Raw genomic sequence first — 19,913 nt, 5'->3', positions numbered from 1 at the left:
AAAGACCTTAAATGGATGATCAAGCCGCTGATAGGAAAGGATGTGGTATTTGCATGTAAACTATCCACCTCCTCCCGTGTACATTAAATCACCCCGAGATTAGATTACCTAATATGGTGGAAATGCTGTGTTGCATTTGTCCTGTGGTAGTCAGTGTTTAGAGCACAATGGGAAGAATGAAAAGTCTCTACATGTTCGGTACACACGCAGGGTTTCCCCAAGTCACCTTACACATGATTGGTTGAATCCACAGATGTGGAACCATCGTGCAAAGGGCAGATTGTTCGTATTTCTACACTTCATCACTGCCAGAAAGACATGCTGGTCAGATCACTTCACCCTGGTGACACTCGTGTGCGCAGGTGCACACGCATGCACACGGCTCTTATGTAAGGTCCTTGGTATCTTCCTTCTGTACAGTCCTTAATTTAGCAACATTTCATCTTAGTACAGGCTGAGTCAGGCAACAGAAAGAAAACCAAAAGTAAAGGCAGCTGGATCGAGTGTGTCGAGTGCTGTGTACCCAGACTAGGATGGGCTTGTAAGCTGCTGTGGTTTGCCACTTGACTCCCCAGGAATCGGATTCACAGAACCCTTGTGGGTTGTAGCTGCCTCAGAGAACCATGGGAGAATGTTGCCCGGGTGGTAAGGACTGGGCCAGGGTGTGCTCAGAGAGTGGCATCTTTCTGTCTGTGATCTCTGTCCTGTCTCTTCATTAGAGATGGTCGGAGAAGCCCACACATGGATGCCAGGATGACCTCTGCTTCCACAGACAGTCTCCAAAATGGGAACCTGAGAGACTCATCCAGTGGAGAGTCCAGCAATGGGCAGGGGCCCAAGCGGGCCCCACCTCTGTCGCATGTCCGCTTTGAGGATGAGTCCGCCTGTGAGGCCGAGGTTCGCTGCCTGGAGCGGCTGCAGCAGCGCCAGCGCCAGATGCTCAGCGTGGTGATGCAGGCTGTGGGCCAGGGTCCCCTGTGCTCGAAGCCTGATGTCACCAACTACATTAACCGGGACCTGGGGGCCAGGGCATCCAACAGGCCCCTGTGTTGTGTGGACAGCAGTAGCCTCTCTGCTTCATCACTGGCATGGGGCAGCAAGAGGAAGTGTCAAGCCTGTGGCACCTGTCTTGAGGAATGTCACCCTAGCGAGGGGAAGGCCACTCTTGACCCAAGGGTCTTCCAGGGATCCCAGGTGGCTCGTGGGGCAGAGACAGGGCTCCGGGACTCATATAGTTCCCATAGCCTGGGAATCCCATTCCCACTCCTCCCTGCTGAGCCAGGGCTCCATGTGGGATCGATCCGGGAAACACACATCGGAGACACTGTTGTCACATGCCCTGAGGAGGGGGACTCTGGCCTGGATACCACTGACACCTCGGACAGCTACCGGACTGACAGCGAGGAGGCCAGGACCTCTCAACCCAGCAGGGCAGGCAGGCAGACCCGAGGCAGCAGCAGCCTCCGACAGCGACACCAGGGCTGCCAGCCGCAGGGAGGACGAAGGCCGGCCAGGAAAGGTGACAGGGAGCTGCCCTGCAGCCTTCAGGCCAAACCTCACCTGCCTGGGTCTGATGATGGGGAGCCAGGAGAAGGGCTGAAAGGAGGCAGAGGTCACAGGGCCCAGGAAACTTGGTTTCTGAGGGAAGATGCCGTCCAGAAAACCCCTGCTTCAGAACCCAAGAGCTCTTCTCTGGCATCCCAGAAGCAGTGTGGACCAGAACTGGGAAATCAGCGGGACCGTTCTGGGGCCTCCTGTGCTCCACGCACGACAGCCGGTGCTGCATTGTCTTCCATGACGCCTGCGCCCTTAGGGTCAGGCCGACCAGAAAACCGCGACTCCGCGCACACTGGGTGCGCTTCTTCCGTGCAAATGGGCCGTGCAGAGCCCTCCGCCTCTCACCAAGTCCAGCAGCCGGCATCGCCTCTGTCCCCCGAAGGCTGGATACCAACCCCTCCCTCATCAAGAAAATCAGCTTGTCCTGTGCCTCACAGGGAACGAGCCCAGACTGGATACCACAGGCGGGGTCACCAGGCAGAGCCTGCAGGTATCCCTCTGCCACTGTCCCCTGCAAGAACTGTGACCCTCAGCCCCAGCCCTGCAGCCCCTGCGCCAGGCACCCGCTGCCGGACCTGTCCACTACCAGATGCATTAGTCTCGCTCCTCTGGGGATGCAGGAGTCCTGGGGAGTGGCTGTCCACAAGGGCAGGGTGGAAAGGGACCCCTGTTGCCAGGAGGTGGGGCCACCCCTCGAGATCGGCAGAAGTGGTAAAGATTGTGGTGGTTCAATGATCTGCCCCCAGACCAGCTCTGTGACATACCAGGCCTTCCATCCTCACTTTCCTTTCTTCTTAAGCACCTTGTGACCTGACCACACACCAATCCTGGCAGCCCCCTGGATCCCTCTGAGCAGCTTCAAGTATCAGGGAACTGAGGAGGGTGGACTGGAGGAGACACGATCAAGCCTCCGAGTGGAACAGACTAGCCAGTTCCTGCCAGGGAGCTAGGGCTGTGGGGAAGGACTGACTGACGATGCCCTCTTACCGCTGGGATGTGTAGGGCACCCTAAGCCTTGTGACTGCTGGAGGCCAGGTTTTGTAGGACTTTGACTCCTGTAGACCAGAAAGAGGGAGTAGCTCCAGGATCTACTGTGCTTCCAACAGGAACTGCTAAGTAGCTACATAGCTGAGGCCTGTCTCCTCCAACATCGGTAGTTTATGCCATGTACCCCCTCATTCAGAGCTGCCTGGGCATGTCCGATATATGTCCAGAACTGTCCTGGGCGCAGTTGGGGAATGTATAAATGAGTTACTTCAACAACGGGAACCCTGCCCTTGAGGGTTGTTTTTTGTTGTTGTTGTTTGTTTGTTTTTTTTGTGGCCAGACATGTTGTCTGAGCGACACAGCGACCAGCAGGGGGTGCTCCTACAAGAAAGAACTATTCTCTGGCCTTGCCTGTTGGGCCAGCTGGTAGGTTTTAACCTACAAGACTACATATTTCTTTGCCCCCAGGAGGAGGCCTCATGTTGTAAGCAGGTCCTGGGAGTTTGCAGATCTGTAATGCTGTAGTCCCAGACCAATGATTTGGCCAGAGATAAGCCCCACCCCACAGTCTTGCTTTAATGTGCTGTGGCTTAGAACCGTGGAGAAGGAGAGGGCAGGGAGATGATAGACCATATAATGCCTTAGTGAAGATGTGCATGCCAAGGCCCCTCCTCCCGATGTACCCACCACTCTCCCTTTCTCTCCCTTGCTCACACAAACCCTGAGTGCCAGGTCTCCCCTGACACCCCTCCACCCCATGTTCAGCTGTGGCTGCATCTCTTGGATGGGCTCCAGCCTGGCAGCTGGCTTGCCCGTTAAGTGTTTCCTGCAGGGCTTCTGAGACTCGGTGACCTTTCTGGGCAGCCTGGGCCTGCACCTCTTTGAGAGCCAGGTGAGGCCTTCTCATTAGCTGCAGGGCCCTAGCAAGTTCTTCCTCTTCCTTCTACTCCATAAATTGAGGGCAGTATTGCAGCCAGGCCTCATGGGACCAAGAAGATCGGTTCAGGAGAGGCTCAACATCACCTGTCATATACAGAGTCCCAAGGCAGTAGCTGTTATTAAAGCTGTGACAATCTAGATTATGTTTATGTCCCAGGAATATAGACTTCTCCCCTGTTCCCAGCTGTTTCCCTTGATATTGAAGGCATATGACATTCATAACAAGTAATTCCATCACTTAACAAACACATTATTACTTATTATCCACTGTGTACTAGGTGCTGTGCTGGGTGATGAAGTTACAGCAGTCTACAAGACCCCACTTCCGGCCCCAGGTAATTTCCAGTCCAGAGGACACTCAGGAGCTCTGGCTCCATCATCCAAGAGTCACCCCACCTTAGTCTTCTACTTCTTGGGGTCTCTCCACTGCTGTCCTGGGGCTCCCAACCTCTCTCCAGCTGCCTCTCTTTCTCTCTCCTGCCTCTAAGGCTGGGAATGCGCCTTTCCCACTGTGACCTGTGGGGATGGTCAGTGTGACACAGGAGGGATGCTGTGGCTGTTGCAGGAGCATTCCAGGACTGTCTCGGCTCAGCAGACGCCGCCACTGTCAACTCCACGGCCATTACCCTCTCTCTGGCCTCTGAGGAGCCAGAGGCCATCCAGGAGTCATCAGGAAGCCTGCAGAGGGCAGAGTCCAGTTCTGGAGGACACATGCCACCCAGGTGAGTGCCAGAAGCAAGAACCCTGACTGCAGGATGGGTTACTGTATTAGCATGTCTGACTTCTCTGGCCCAACCCACTATGTCTTGGCACTCTAACCCTCCTTTACCAGTTTTACTTATTTGTTTTTTTGTTTTATTAAAGTAGGGTTTTTCTGTAGCCCAGGCTGACCTGGAATTAACTATGTAGCCTCAGGGTGGCCTCGAATTCACAGTGATCCTCCTACCTCTGCCTCCTGAGTGCTGGGATTAAAGGTGTACATTGCCATGCCTGGCTTCTTTTTTTTAATTATTATTTATTTACTTGCAAGCAGAGAGAGAGAGAGGGAGAGAGACAAAGACAGACAGAATGAGAATGGGCACACCAGGACCTCCAGCTACTGCAAACAAACTCCAGACGCATGCACCACTTTGTGCATCTAGCTTTATGTAGGGCCTTAACCGCTGAGCCATCTCTCCAGCCCAGATTAATTTAGAACTCTCTGTGTAGTCCAGGCTGGCCTCGAATTCATGGCCTCCTACCTCAGCTTCTAGAGTGCTGGGATTATAGGTGTGAATGCCTCACCTGGCTCCCCAATTAGTTTTCGTTAAACTTTTTTGGTTTATTTTCTTTTATTTGTGTGTGTGTGTGTGTGTGTGAGAGAGAGAGAGAGAGAGAGGAGGTCAGAAGACATCCTTGGGGTGTTGGTCCACTCCGTCTATTTTGCCGAGAGAGAGAGAGAGACAGAGAGAGAGAGGAGGTCAGAAGACATCCTTGGGGTGTTGGTCCTCTCCCTCTATTTTGCCTGAGACAAGGCCTGTCTTTTTGGCTACTGAGAAGGCCCAGCTGGCCTGCAGGCTTCAGGAGTCTCCTGACTCCCTTCCCCATTGCTCTAGGCATATTAGGATTCACAGACAGCTGCCAGAGATCAGAATTCTGGTCCGCAGGCCTTTAACCACTGGGCAACCCAGCTGCCCTTCCAATTATTTTTAGCATAGGTGCCTGGTTGATTCACTGAATATCCTACACCCCCACCCACCTCAAGCCCCAGCTCCTGCAGGCACAGCTGATAGTCCCAGTCCGCAGGGTGCTCCCACGACCGTTACATGCCTGGGAGGCCCTGCTCCTGACCCTGGGCTCAGGAACAACCCAGACTGAGGAAACTGGCTCCTTTCCCTGACTCATCTGGAGTGGGTGTCTCAGCTCTCGTCTTGAGCACCTCGTTGGGATGAACTCAAAGCCTCAGTGTGCCCGGTGGTCCCTGGCGCCGTCTTCACTCTGTCCCACGCTGCTCTGCTCCCCGTCGTTTAACTAGATCCTGGGCTCTGGTTCTGTCTGTGTGTCAGAACTCTAGGCCTGTCTTGCCAGTTTTCTTCTGCTGTCCCCTTCCTAGCAGTGATAACCGAATCTGCTCTTCCTGCGCTCTCCCACTTCTAGCCAGTGACTGGCAGCCTCCCCAGCTGTTCAGCCCGCCTGTCTGCATCTCTCATCGAAGCTGCCTTGGTTCTTAGCTGTACAGGTCCAGCTGCCTTCTCTCCTGTCCCCAGCCTGCCTTCTCCACACAGTAGGCAAAGGTATCTATTTAGAATCTCAATTAAATTGTGTCATTCTCCTACTTAAACCCCACAGTGGTTCCTTCCTGTTCCTCCAGATGGAATTCAAAGCCCTTACTGTAGCTGACTTTCACTCGGTATGACCAGCCTGGGCTGTTTGTGTGACTTTTTCTCACACCTCATCCCCTTTCTTGTTACCTGGATGCTGTTCTTGAACACGCCAAGCTTGTTCCTGCCCCAGCAGAGGGTCCCACTGCCCTCACCTCTAGGCTTGGTGGCCTGGCTTCTGTTCTTCTGTTTACCATTCAGCCCTTGATATATAGACTGTCTTCTCAAAAAGAGACCAGCCGTCTGAAGCTCACCAAGAAGGCTAGAGTGGCTGGCCAGGGATTCCCAGAGAGCCACCTGTCCCTGCCTCTCCAGTGCTGGGATTACAAACAGACACCATCACACCTGACTTTTTTATTTTTTATTTTTAGTCCATAGACCAGAGGGTAAAACTTGGAGAGACTTTATTAGATTAAGAGAAGGAAATAAGAAGGTGCAGAGAGCTCCTGCCATGTGGAAGGCAGGAGGGACACCTGACTTTTTTTTTTTTTTTTACATGGGTTCTGAGGGTTAAATTCAGGTCTTCATGCTTGCAAGGCAAGGACTTTACTGACCACTCTATCAAATAACTGCCTGGTTACTCTGCTCCATCCCACGTGCCTGTCTCCTTCCTGTGCTGGTCTTTAGATAAGCTCCTGTACCCGGGACTCAGGGCTTGCACATAGGAGGCTCATGTTGTCACGAAGGAGGAATGGATGGTGAGCCCCCGGCCGTGTGCAGGGCTTGTCTGGGCTGCTTTCCTTAGATGTTCTCTGCATAGAGCACCAGGTAGAGTCCACGTTGTCCCACTCACTTCCTTCAGCCTAGTTGTCATTTCCTCCCCACATGGCATAAGTGCTGGCTGTGCCCTCGGGAACAGCCTGCCCTTGCCTCCCTCCTGGCCTTCTCCAGCACCCCATGACCACCCTTGTGTTTCATTCAGAGCATCCCTTGGGGCCAGACCAGCTTCCGCTGCTCCATCTGATGAGAGGAAGAAAAGGACCAGCAACATCGCCTCCACTCTGGGGCTGAAAAAGCTCTTCTCAGCTTTGGGCCACACTTCCCGGCCCAAAATGGGCACATCCCGCAGCTACAGTGTGGAGCAGCTGCAGTGCGTGGCCCCTGGTCCAGCTTCACATACCAGCATCCTCAAAGAGAAGAGAGCCCCATCATTACAGTTCCTGCACCTGGTGAGTACCCAGGTTCCTGGCCAAGACAGCGAGGCCAGTGGTGGTGCGGCACACTGGAGTGAAGGCCGGGAGGAGAGGCCGTGCCCAAGATGCCTGCCTGGGAGGCCCAGCCAGGGACGGGGAGCTGCTGCCCGCGTCCCCGCGGCTGACTCACAAGACGTTCGCATGAGCTACTTTTTGTTGTTGTTGCCATGACAAAACACAACTCACCGAAGGAATGGCTGGTTGGTTTGAAGTCTAGTCCATCCTGGCAGGAGGGCGTGGTGGCAGGAACAGGAAGCAGAGAGGGATGAGCGCTGGTGCCCGGCTTGCCTTCTCCTTTGTATTCAGTCTGGGGTCCCAGCGCAGGAAACGGTGCTGCCCACCTTTAGGGTGGTTCTTCCTACCTCAACCCAATTTGGAAACCCCCTCACAGACATGCCCAGAGGTTTGTCTCTTAGGTGAGTCTAGATCCTGTCAGGTTGCCAATCTATGTTAAACCATGACACTTGAGTTCCCTGGAGACAGGGTTGGTGGGTACTGCCCCACAGTTCTGTTCTTTCACCCAGCCACTCAGATTACTCTCTGTCCCTCTCCCACTATGTTGTTACCTCTGTCAAAGTCCTGGAGAACTCATGGCCTGGACCTTCTGGAACCTTCTCCATGACCACAGTGAGTCTTTTAGTTCGGGCACAATTCATCATTTCACACCTGGATAATCATAGTTAACCTGTGACTGGCATTGTCTGTTTTCTTTTCTTTTTTTTTTTTTTTTTTTGTAGGTCCACCAATCTGGCCATATACCCTTGCTAGATATCTACCCTTGGTCACTTATGATCAGGACAAAGTTGAGAGCACTTAGCATTTCCTTGGTCACTTATCACACAGGAAAAAGTTGAGACCACTTAGTGCTACCAGAGGAATCTGTGTTCTGTCTGTTTTCATCTCTCATCACTCTCCCGTGAACACTCAGCAGCACTGATTGGACCTCTGTGAGGTTCTGTAATCAGATCACACACTGTCAGACTGAATCTTCACAGAGTGTTTCTCTCAGCATCTGTACCTGCTGATAGCAGCTCTTCTGTCAGGTTTGCCCCCTCCTAAAGTCATTCTAGTCCTTACTCAGGCCATCGGGTCCTTGGCTCTGTGGTGCCCTCTCACCCCATGCTTCCCTCCTCCATGGAACTTGTTAGTTTTTTGTCTCTCTCCCCTCACCGGAGTATGATCTGCACACTCCAAAGAGTATTACAATAGCCAATGTAATGTCCTTGCTTAGTGCACAGTGGATAAATATGTGGATGAAGGCAAGATACTAGCTGGACATCATCCTCTCCATGCCACAGTCTTAGCAAGCCAGCGTCAGCATACTGATTCTCAGCCAGGCCTCTGGAAATCCTACTGTGTTCTAGTAGCTTCTGAGCATTATGTTTCTTCTATCCTCTGCCCCTTCCCTGGGCAGAAAAAGGTAGGTGGTTTAGGGCACTGGAGCCTTTCATCTCACAGGCTACCCTGGGGTGTGTGTGGGGGGGAGGGAGATACAGTCTGAATGATAGTCCATGCTTCCACCTAGGACGGTATGTGGGACAAGGGTGCTCCCGGTAAGCATCTGCCAGCTGGATGCATGGAAGGTGGAGAGGCAGAAACAGAGGACGAGCTGGGAAGGTGGTGACCTTGGGCTCTCGGCACCTACCTGTCTCACAAAGTTAGCTTTGTCCAATGTCTGAGCTGTGATGCCTGGACCCATTGCCATTGGGTCGTCTATCCACAAAGCCCCTGTTGCTGAAGGTAGAAAGTAGTCTGGGGAGGAGGGCAGGTGGGGAGGAGAGGAGGGTGCAGCAGAGAGGAACTCTCAAAAACAGAAGTAAGGAAGACATTTTTCAGACAAAAGCAGACCAGGTCTCTCATAGAAGCCTGTGTGGCATGCCTCAGGGAGAAATGCTTTCTGTTGGCAGCATAGGGTTGGCGAGAGGGGGCAGGTGCTGAGCTGGATTGGTTTTTATTTTGTCCCTGAGTGGCCTGTCCTCACACCCAGCCTTGCCTGCTGCCCCCATGCCCTCTTGTGGGCAGTGGCTTTCTCCAAGGCCTTGAGCCTGCATTCACAAGCAGCCTCTTCCTTCTCCCCTTCTCCCTGTCCCCCAGGAGACCTCCTGCCTGTCCTTCAGATCTGGTCTTGAGCTGGGATACAAGGTCCCCCTTCCCTGTGTCTGCCACGGGCCTCAGGATTATAGGCTGGTTGGGTTGCTATAACAGACTACCCGAAAGTGGGTAGGTTAGAAACAACAAAACTGTGTTTACCATTGTTCTGGAGGTTGGGGTCTAAGATCAAGGCACCAGTACAAGTTGGTGCCTGGGAATGGCTGGCTCCATACTGGGTAACTGTAACATTATAGGGCAAAAGAAGTGGTGAGCTCTTAGGGTCTCTTTCATAATCACCTTCCCAATACCTCACTTCTATCGTCCTCAGGCTTTCACATGTTAATTTGGAAGGGTCACAAGCTTTCAGACCTTAGCAGATTCCAGTGCAGTAAACAAGTGTATACTATCTGACTGCTTGGCCTTGCCTCTGTCTTCCCAGCTCTGTCCCTCCCTTCAGAACTGTCTCCTCACTGGGCCATTTTCTAGAGCATGGATCAGACCTCATCCCTCTTATTCACATTACTCACTCACTTTCAAGCAAGACATTTCAGGGCCTTCACAACCCCTACAGTCTGGCCACTCAAGCCATATATGTTCCAGAATATACCATTCCTTTTCTCATCTCTCCATGCCTTCTCACATGCTGTTTTTCTTCTGCTTAGAGCACCTGGGCCTCTCTTTTTACCTGGAGAGCTATTATTTCTAGCTTAAATCAAGTACTAATGCCTCCTGTCCCCAGACCTGCTTGGCCAACATTTCTGTTTTCCATACACTTCCCATGCTTTTATTTATTTAGTTAGTTTTTATTTTTATTTATTTATTTAACAAAGAGAAAGAGAGAGAGAGAAAATGGGTGCACCAGGGCCTCCAGCCACTGCAAACGAACTCCAGATGCATGTGCCCCCTTGTGCATCTGGCTAACGTGGGTCCTAGGGAACTAAACCTGGGTCCTTTGGCTTTGCAGGCAAATGCCTTAACCACTAAGCAATCCCTCCAGCCTAGTTAGTTATTTTTGACAACCTTTATACGTGTATATATTTTATTTGTTATTTATTTGTAAGGGGGGAGGGGGGAAAATGGGCAGGCCAGGGCCTCTAGCTGCTACAAATGAACTCCAGATACATGTGCCACCTTGTGCTTCTGGCTTTATGTGAATACTGAGGAGTCAAGCCCAGGTCATTAGGCTTTGCAAATAAGCACCTTAACTGCTGTGCCATATCTTCCCAAGCCCCTAAATATAATATATTTTGATCATAAGTCTCTCCCATTACCTTCTCTTGGCCCTCTCCCAGTCACCCTTTCTCTGCACCTCTACTTCTGAATTAGTCCTGTTTCTGCTCTGATGTCTTTTTGTTTCTGTGTGTGCATGTGTAACCGGCACGTACTACATGCACCTATAGAGCTGTCAGCTTACAAGGTGCGTCTCCATCCCTATCACTTTATGAGCTCCTTTAGGGTTTTTGACTTGCTCAACTTTATAAAATATTTTATTAATTTATTTGAGGGGGCTTTTGGCATTCCAGGGCCTCTAGCCACTGCAGTCAAACTCCAGATGCATGTATCACCTTGTGCATCTGGCCTATGTGGGTGCTGGAGAATCAAACCTGGGTCCTTAGGCTTCACAAGCGTCTTAACTGCTAAACCATCTCTTCAGCCCAACTTGCTAAACTTTTTATACAATGTTTTAATGTACAAGCTTGAGGAAAAAAATGAACAAAAGTGAAATGTTTATAACGAGGGAACTAAAATTCTATGTGCTATTTTGTATGTGCTTATGCTTTCTTCACTGACAGAAAAATTATGTTTTTTTAAGTTGGCTTGGGGGTGTCATAAACACGCTATCACTGAACCACACCTCCAGCCTCCTACTCACCTTTTTGTTTAGTGCCAGTCTCCCTATATGGCCCAGGCTGGTTTCAAACTCAGTCTTCCTGCCCGAGCCTCTGGGTGCTGGGTACGTTTTCTTAATCATTGAGAATAGTATTATAGCACTAAATTGCTATTTCATCTAAAATTGGAAAAACAAACTTTGACACATTGGATGACTTATGTAGTCCCACCTCCTGAGTAAGTTCTGGTGACTTCTGCCAAGCATCTGTGGACCACTTCCCAGGTGGCTTTTCTGACCTGCAATATTGGGCCATTCCCACCAGGTGTCACCCTCCCACCAGCACCGGAAAGCGGCCTCCTTTCAGAACCTCCATTCTCTGCTGAGTGGCAAGGGGGATCGGTCCAGCCTCTACCTGGTAGAAAGCCCAGGAGACCCCAGGGCACCTGGAAGGTCAGTATAGACATGAAAGGTCTGAAGGACAAACTCGGAGTGACTAGTGGAGATATTAGCTCTACTCCTCTTGCCTCGGTGTCTTGGCCCTGAGTGGAGCCTCTTGCAGGTGTGTCCAGCCTTTTGCCCCTTTAACAAGATGTTGTTACCTACAGAGTTCACCCTGGAGAACCATACCATAGAGTTACCAAAAAAAAAAAAATCACAAAAAGTCTCATAATGTTTTAGGTTTAAAATTGTCTTGAGCCATATGCAAGTTTGGGCACATCTACAAGAGGAAGTGAGGCAGCTTAGCTGTGTCTCGGTCTCAGCAAACCCCAGGTGTAGAGAGATGAGGTGACACAGGAGGGCCCCTTAGTGCCCTTGCCCAAAGGTGGCGAGGTACAGGGTGGCTAGAAGGGGTGGGGTGGTAGGCTTGATTCCTCTTTCCCTCTGCTATTTGATGTCTTTTAAAAAGTATTATTTATTTGCACATGCATGTGTGTGGACACAGCAGGGTCTCTTGCTGCTGCAAACAAACACCAGACACTTTTATATGGGTGGCTGGGGAATTGAACCTGGGCCAGCAGGCTTTGCAAGCAAGTACCTTTCTCTACTTTATCTACTATCCATCCCCCCATCCCCTGATAATATCTTGAAATCACTGTTCAGTCTCCTCAGCTGTGCTAACGCTTCAGTTAAGCCTTCATAGACAAGGACCCCAAGGAGTCCTTGGCCCCTGACCTTTCTGCCAGGCCTCTGTGGAAGGACTTTAGTGGTCCCCTAAGTCTCAGCAGTTATTGTACGGAATTAGTGTCTCAACTCAAAACCTTTAGAAACTACTGCTCTACGGGTAGCTTTCTGGTCTGTCCCTGAGGAGCCCTGGCAGATATGGGAACCTGCCTTCTCCACCTTTTTTTTTGGTTGAAATAACAGGAACCCAGTCTCTAATGTCATGCTTTCTTTCTTTCTTTCTTCCTTTCTCTCTTTCCTTCCTTCTTTCTTTCTATTTTTATTTATTTACTTGAGAAAGAGAGAGAGAGAGGGAGGGAGAGGGAGAGAGAGGAAGTGGGAGGGACAGAGAGAGAGAAAAAAAAAATGGGCACACCAGGGCCTTTAGCCTCTAGTGCCATACTCTTAAGTCTGAGAGGCATAACCAGCTTAAAGCCAGGGAAGGAAGGGCGGGCCCTGGTTCCTGACCCTTTATCTGTTCTAACTGTGTCTCTGGGGCCCTTGCAGGCCAGCCAGGACCCCTCCCCGGCGTACCCTCAGTGTGGAAGACGTGGGTGCCCCTAGCCTGGCTCGCACAGTGGGCCGTGTGGTGGAGGTGTTCCCAGACGGCACAAGCCAGTTGCAGCTGCAGCGCCCCCCGGAGGGCACTTTTGGCTTCCGCGTGGCCTATGGCAATGGCCACCGGGACTCAGGTATGTCCTCCCCATCTTCAGCAAAAGCGCAGCAGTGTCTGGGGCTGTGTGAGCGCCACGGGCCTAGTGTCCTCCCATGTTCTCACGTAGCTCTTCCTGGGTCTCAGTCCCAGGAGCCCACACCTGCAGAGCCTGAGCCCCTGGCATCTGCACTGCGACAGGTGAGAGCTGCCGCAAGGGCACAGCCGGCAGGTTTGACTGTCCCCTGCTGTCCACTGACATCTTGAAATCAGTCACGGAGGCCATCTTTTGCAAGGAAAGGCAGAGGGAAACTGTCTGTGCTTGCCGGTTCTCAGCTGTCCTTTGAAGTGGATGGTAGGTTTTAAAGGTGCCCTTCCTCCAGCTGCTGCTGTGTCTGGGCATGCGCGTGGGCCTGCCCATGTGTGTGTGTGTGTGTGTGTGTGTGTGCGTGTGTGTGTGTGTGTGTGTCTGGTCCGCCCCCTCCCCCGCTGGTTCCTCAGGCTATGGTTCAGATAGATTCTGGCTCCAGGAGCCAAGCTGGGTTGCCTGAGGCCCTTGATTCAACACTGGAACTCTGACTAGTTAATCAAACAATCCAACTTGCTCAGGCCAAGGTCTATCATGCAGAATACCTCTAAGGGCAAGGGAGCCTGTAGAAATCTGTCCCAGATAAATTGGAAGGCAAAGAGGTATACTGGGGGAGGGGAGGCAGGCAGAGGGAGAGAAATGACCAGAAAAATGGGCCATGCAGCTGAGCCCTACTGAGGAGGGGGTTCGTTTGACACTTTGAGTTTAACTTGGAAAAAGCTTTTTCCTCACACTTGCAGATTGCAGCATGAATCCTTGCATGCGTCCCATCATTCGTCATCCGATATTTTTCGTAAATACATGGTGAGAGCCTACCAAGTGTCATAGATTCTGGGTTATAGTACTGTCTGGACTGTCCAGATACCCGACCGCATGCGTATACAGTACACTCTGGCGAGGGAGCTGGGCTAGCTCAGCAAGTGTACCTCATCTGTTTCGCATTATGCATATGACAGTGGAGAGTACTACGAAACACAGCTAAGGCGGGCTGGCAGATGCCAGTAGAGACAGACTTTCTTGAGATGAAAGTTCAACGAAGATGGGAATGACACAGAGCGGAGCCATGGTGAGTGGGGGGAGGGACGCTCGTTGGCCAGTGCAGAGGCTCCGAGGAGGCAGTGACCTTGGTCTGTTAGGAAGTGAGGATGGGAGCTGAACTCAGACTGTGCTGACCTAAGGCGCTTTGGTTTTCTCACAGAGGGGCGACTCCCTGCTCTGTTGCGAATGTGTAGTGGGACAGGGACTCCCTCTAAAGGTGTGTCCATACTCCAGGAGCAGATGATGGCTTGCGCTGGGGTGACTGCAGAGGTGACAAGCGGAGGGTGGATCCTGGCTGATTTGCATTTAGCTTGGCTTGCTGGTGAAGGGGAGCAGGCTCTCTGTATGTCAACGCACGTAGGGCACTGACTCTTGTGGCAGTCAGCCACGCCTCTCACCTGGATGGTCATGTCCAGGGGCTAGCCTGATCTTGCTGCCGCAGTTAGCCAACACATGTCGCATGGGGCCACATGTGGTCCAAGTGGTAGTTGCTGGTGCTTCACCCTCTAGTGGCCGAGGGTTGCTTCCCCTGGGCCTCAGGGAGCCGCATGCCAGGGCAGGGCTGGCCCCTGGCTCGTGGAGACAGCAGGCTTTTCCTTCTTCTAAGTGACCACAGACACCTGCAATCCTCAGCAAAGGCCACCTTCAACACAATTAATGCCGCAGGAGCTGTCTCGCTGTCATGTCTTTGTCACAGCCTTCAGCTGGGAAACCTACCCGACACTCCCTCAAGCGTCTGCGGTGTTCCGTGTCTAGTCTAGCTTGGCATTCTTTTGGGTTTGTCATCACTCCTCACATGCCTCTCCTGCTATACACCAGGCACTTCTCTAGGTTCACCCATCCCCCCTCAACCCTGCTTTCTTTATCCATGCGGCAAGCATGTAGACTGGCAGGCAAGTTGCTCAGAACATCAAAGAGAGAGAGAGAGAGAGAGAGAGAGAGAGAGAGGTCAGAAATAGGGCAAGGCCCAGCAGAAAAGCCTTATTCCACGAGGACAGCAGACATGCTTGGCTAAGGGAGACAGTCTCTCTGGAAAGACTCTGCTTGGTCAAGAAGAGCAGAAAGGTTGTCCCACACCTTAGTCCGGGGGAGGGGGGGCAGGAGAGAGTATACAGCTCGGGTTGCTCAAGCAGCCACAAACTGGGCACCTTTGGAAAGGAATTGCAGATTCCAAATTCAGAAAGTGGGTCTGCAAAGTCTAGCTTCTGTAGGGGCCAGAAGCTGTGCTGAAGGGGACTTTTTGGGGCTGAGTGGCCCAGGGGCATACTTCTATCAGGCTGCGAGGTTTCCACCAGAGATGGAAGCACCAGAGCAGGGCTTTGGTCTGGTGGCTGTGACACACCCGATCTGGGAAAGGGGAACGGAGACAGTGACGTGTGGGCGGTTGCTTCATGTTTTTCAGCCAGCTGGTGTGTGTGTGTGTGTGTGGGGGGACAAGGGTGCCCTATCTCCACAAATGCCACAGTGTTGTCAGCTGCAGGAAGGTCACGCACAAAGGTCATCTCCTGCAGTCTTCTAGCAGGCTGGCCACTCTCCCAGACCCCTGCTCACTCAGAGGGGCGCAGGGTTCCAGCTTTGCTGGGAGGAGCCTGTGTGGCATTTACTTCCTTAGGTAGGGGCAGCTGACTGAGAATTTGAGAGGCGACCTGGCCAGCCAGTGCCTCCACAGCCTGTCTCATAATGGGAGTTCCTTGAGAGCCAGCCATGGGCCCCCACCAACCCATGGGTTTTTCCCAGTACCTTCTAGACCCAAGAAATGATCACACTGGCCAGGCAGGGCATCTGGGGTGGTGGGGATGGAGGGATATGAAAACAGAAGAGTGAGCCACCATAGGTAGCATTTTTCCTGGGCTTTGGGCCAGATGACTGGAAATCCCAGTTGACGGGCAGAATGTGCTTAAGACTGAAGCTGGGGCCATTCTTCGTGGGTGCTGTGAGGCAAAAGGTTTGGTGTCTGCCACTTCTGCTACTCTACATGCCAACCCCCAATCCTGGCCACTGGGCTGGACCTGGGCCATTTGAGCTACACTAGATCTGACCCACCTGGCACAGTCCTGGGGCTCCCAGCAGGTACTTGTATTTATGTTTAAAGATTTTTTTTCTCTATTCTGAGAGCTCATATTAGGAGATAAGATTAGCTCATACACCTAGGGTGTTGATGACTGATGGCCTCAAGCAGCATTTGCATGGGAGCACTGCCACTTTGAAAGAGGGCACAGAGAAATGAGGTTATGCCATAGAAGAGACACATCACATCTCTCTATAAAGCCATTTGTGGTTGTGAGGTGGCCTGAAGGTTTATGTGTGTGTGTGGGGGGGGGGTCTGGGGCATGTCCCGAATGACCCCTCATCCCCATCTCCTTGCCTTTGCAGGACTCTACGTGCAGGCAATGGCTGACCTGGATACTGCCAAGCTGTACTCAGGCCTGCTTGGGGTGGGGGACGAGATTCTCGAAGTAAATGGGGCCAAGGTTGCTGGACTGGGTTTGGCTCACATCAAGGAGCTGCTGGCGCGTGTGGACAGCTTGTCAGTCCGTGTTCTGAGACACAGGCCTGCCCCTCAGTGACTGCTCACCTTCCTCCCCGCGCGACCCGCTCTACCTGGACTGGCTGGAAACTCACTGCCCAGCCATTTTGTGTGCCCAAAGCACGGATTGTGGTGCCACCTAGCACTCGGGGCTGTGATTTACCACTTTAAGGAGAGGCAAGGAGCCCATTTGTGTATTTCACTGAAGGCCATTACCTCATGCAGGTGTGGGGGAAGAAAATACTGGTCTTTGGTCTCCTTCCATGATGGAGGTGGTGGTAACATCACCTCTTTGTTGGTGGGGGAGAACACTTGACTGGGATCTTGGGTTGGTCCCTGAGAGCTGGCCTCAGGTGAAGACTCCTCAGTCTCCAGCACTCCAGAGACAGAGACAAAGACAGTAGCCGTGTTGGCTTTGCACACCTCTGTTTCAGCTGTGGCTCCCCTGGCTTCCATGCCCCACCTTCGTTCCTTATCCAGAAAGGGCATAGTGTCCCCAGGCACAGCGTTGGAGCCAGGAGCACATATTCCAAAAGTAAACAATGAGATGTGTGGCCTGCTGAGTTTCATACAACCCTTCTGGGTGTATGGACATCTGGGAGATGTTATCTGGTAGCCAGAATATTAAGAATTTCTAGGAAATTTTTACGATACGTAAAGTTGAAAGGAAAAAATGAAACCCTTGCCAATTTCAGGGAAGTGCGACTGTGCTAAGTCAGGATGCAGCAGGGGGGAGGGAGCCAGCCCACCCCTCCGCCTCCACCCTGGGGAGGCTGGGATTGCTGTAGCCGGCCCTGGGAGGGCCTCTGCCTTTGTTCTCCTGTCCAGCTTGGAGACAGGGCTGCAGCTGGTGTCTGGCTGTCCCTCAGCTGCAAGGTTCCTGTACAGACCTCCCTGGTGGAAGCTGTGGGTGGGCGGCAGGCAGCAGCAAGGTTGTGAGACCCAGGAGTGGCCATTCTGCCTGGACACATCCCATTCGGTTTCCACTGCCCTGAGGGTTGGGTCTCTACAAATGCAAGTACAAGTGTGCTGGTGTTAAATTATTAAAATGCAGAGCTGATGCTTTCATCCTGTCCTCACCAGTGCTTGGAAGGGGCAGGGCGGGAGCTGAGAGGCACAGGTATGGGGGAGGCCCCAGGCAGGATGGATGCAGGAGAGTCTGCAGACAGTCCTTGGGCTGGGAGACAAGCTCTGACAAGGCTTATGATGAGAGAACATGGAGCTCAGGGACTGTGGCGAGGACTGGAGTGGGCAGCTCACAGTTTTGTACTTGCCAGTGGGAAAAATGAAACAAAAATAAAAAGGAAACAGCCTTCAGCAGAACTGGGCTGAAACGAGGGCCATGGGCAGAACAGCTCTCATCAGGAGAAGAGATGGTCTGAGGGGCAGGGCCACGCAAGCACAGTTGTGCCCTTGGGCCTACAAGAAGAGCCAGATCAGACCCCTCTGCTTCAGCTGGAGGCTGAGATGGGGGGAGGGGGCTCAGAGCCCCAGGGCTGGGGAAGGAGGAAGAAGCGAGGCTCTAATCTAGAGCAGGTGGCAGAGGACTCAGTAACAAGTAACAAGTGCAGAGGACTATGGCCCAAGATAGATTTAGTGCCCTTCCTTCCATGTAGAAACAGAGCACTCAGCAGGAAGCTATGCTGAGGGGGACTCTTGACGGCTCCTGCATCGATTCCTAACCTCAGGGTCACGGCACTGGACAAGTTTCACCTTGCAAAAAGACTGCAGTGGCAAAAATCATGTTTCTCCTATATAGCAAGGACACTGAGTTTATTACCTTGAGCCAGGCACTGTGCAGGCAGGAGGGGTGTGGAGACGAGATTTGCTTCCCAGTGAGGGCAGAAGGAGGTACCACCCGGACTGCAAGGCCCGGGGCTGGGCCTAATGGGGCCTGCTTCACAGGGCTGAGAGACCCGTGGATTTGAAGGGGAAAGGAGTGCCCGATTAGGGTGTGGTTAAGTGGGAACGTACAGGGAGAGCAGGGATACTCCTCAGGCACAGAAAATACATTCGTGCAAAGTGTGGGTGCCCTCTGTAGAACGTGCACTCACCGGACACACCTGACATCAGAACCATGGAATGCAATGGGACCCCAACCTTGACCTCAGACGTAGCGATCTTGGAGATGGGTGGGGGGATTTCAGATGGCACCACCATAAGTGAAACCGCACTCAGGACCCTTGTCTGCCCAGGGGTGGGTAGGAGGTAACTGCTCTCTGGGGGAGACGGTAGTAGGCACCAGCATGGGGTTCCTCATGGAGAGAAAACAGAGGTCGATCATGGGTCGTCTTAGCACCGGGAGGTAACCGTTCTCAGCCTGCCAGTCTCAAGACAGCTTTGCTGCATCGCTGGTGCAGCCCTGCAGGTCTGGAAGGCAGGCAAGGCGTGGGAAGCTCAGAGACAGTGTCTTCGAGGACCCAGGTGGGCCTCGGGCTAGTGGTTGGCTGTAGGCTCTACAGCCTTTGTGGGATCTGTGCTGCCAGTCAGGAGAGGGGCACCGGGCTGAGCGTATTGCTCCGGGTTGAGGACACCATGGCCCTGGTCTGCAGTGGGTGGGGTGGGTGTGTGCAGCAGTACTCTGCGTTTACAATGTCACCAAATCGCAGATGACAGCCATAGGCAGGGCTCAGATTTTCAAAATGGTCAACCTGGAAATTCAGGGAAATGGAGCTGTACTGTGACTGCCCAGCCCACCTCCCCTTGCCCCAAGCCAGCTGTGCAGCTTGGTGGCCACCGACCTTCACAGGGTATTCGACATCACTTCTATCTTCCCTTAGGGAAGTGGGGTCCCATCTCCCACCCACGTGCCAGTCCGTGATTTTTTTTTTTTTTTTTTTTGGCAGTGTTTTCAACATATTTCTGGGGTTATAAAAGCCATGTTGTGGGCTGAGCCTGTCCAGTATTTAAGAGAGGTGAGGTGTTGGGGGAATAGACAGGGCAAGGGTAGTTTCTCCTTTAGCCCCTCCTTTTCTTTCTCCTCCTCCACTGAGCCTGTGGGGCTGATGAAATCTTCCTGGAATGACGTGCTCATCCTTGATCCGAGTCACCAGGAAGAAGCAGAGAGCCAGAAGCAGGTGTGCTGGCATGACTGTGGACTTCTTGGCCCTCCCTTCACGGTGGCTCAGGGCAGGGGGAGTAGCCTCTACAGGGGTTCTAAGCGGCAGCTTTGGTTGCTGGTTCCCCTTACCTTGGGCCCCACCTCTGTGTATAGAAGTAGTCTTCCCACTCCCTGTTTGTCCGTGGTCTTTGTTGGAATGACCTTCACTGCCCACCCAACGCCTGCCTGGCAGCTTTACGAAGATCATGTAGGTTTTGGTCCTGAGTCACAAACCACGACACCTGCATGCTGGCTCTGGCCCCCTCCCCTTAAGTTCCCTTACAATCTTGTAGTCAGGGGCACAACTGTGACTCTCTTCTGTGGAATTATCTTCCATCAAACTTACCTGGCAACATCTAGACTGCCCTAGTGCATCTGCCCAGCCTATT

The 19,913-nt window shown here is 52.5% G+C and overlaps 1 protein-coding gene across 4 annotated transcripts in view; it reads left to right on the top strand.

The window, feature by feature from the left end:
• Nucleotides 1-19,913, top strand: part of Kiaa1614 (KIAA1614 ortholog) — a 54,347-nt gene that overhangs the window by 23,872 nt on the left and 10,562 nt on the right. For 2 of the 4 annotated variants that reach the window (XM_045137857.1, XM_045137856.1), the window contains exons 5-11: nt 720-2,047; nt 3,762-3,818; nt 4,049-4,205; nt 6,766-7,012; nt 11,281-11,408; nt 12,627-12,811; nt 16,271-17,648. In XM_045137857.1, coding sequence (XP_044993792.1) covers nt 720-2,047; nt 3,762-3,818; nt 4,049-4,205; nt 6,766-7,012; nt 11,281-11,408; nt 12,627-12,811; nt 16,271-16,464 — 2,296 coding nt within the window. In that variant the 3' untranslated portion in view covers nt 16,465-17,648. Of the gene's footprint in view, nt 1-719; nt 2,048-3,761; nt 3,819-4,048; nt 4,206-6,765; nt 7,013-11,280; nt 11,409-12,626; nt 12,812-12,918; nt 13,017-16,270; nt 17,649-19,913 lie in introns of those variants that run through there. The other 2 variants (XM_045137858.1, XM_045137859.1) reach the window with 2 other exon arrangements.

Source organism: Jaculus jaculus, chromosome 1 (genome assembly GCF_020740685.1).
Source record: "Jaculus jaculus isolate mJacJac1 chromosome 1, mJacJac1.mat.Y.cur, whole genome shotgun sequence".
NCBI classification, from domain to species: domain Eukaryota; kingdom Metazoa; phylum Chordata; class Mammalia; order Rodentia; family Dipodidae; genus Jaculus; species Jaculus jaculus.
Note: the sequence above shows the minus strand (reverse complement) of the source record. Positions and strands in the feature narration are given on the sequence as shown.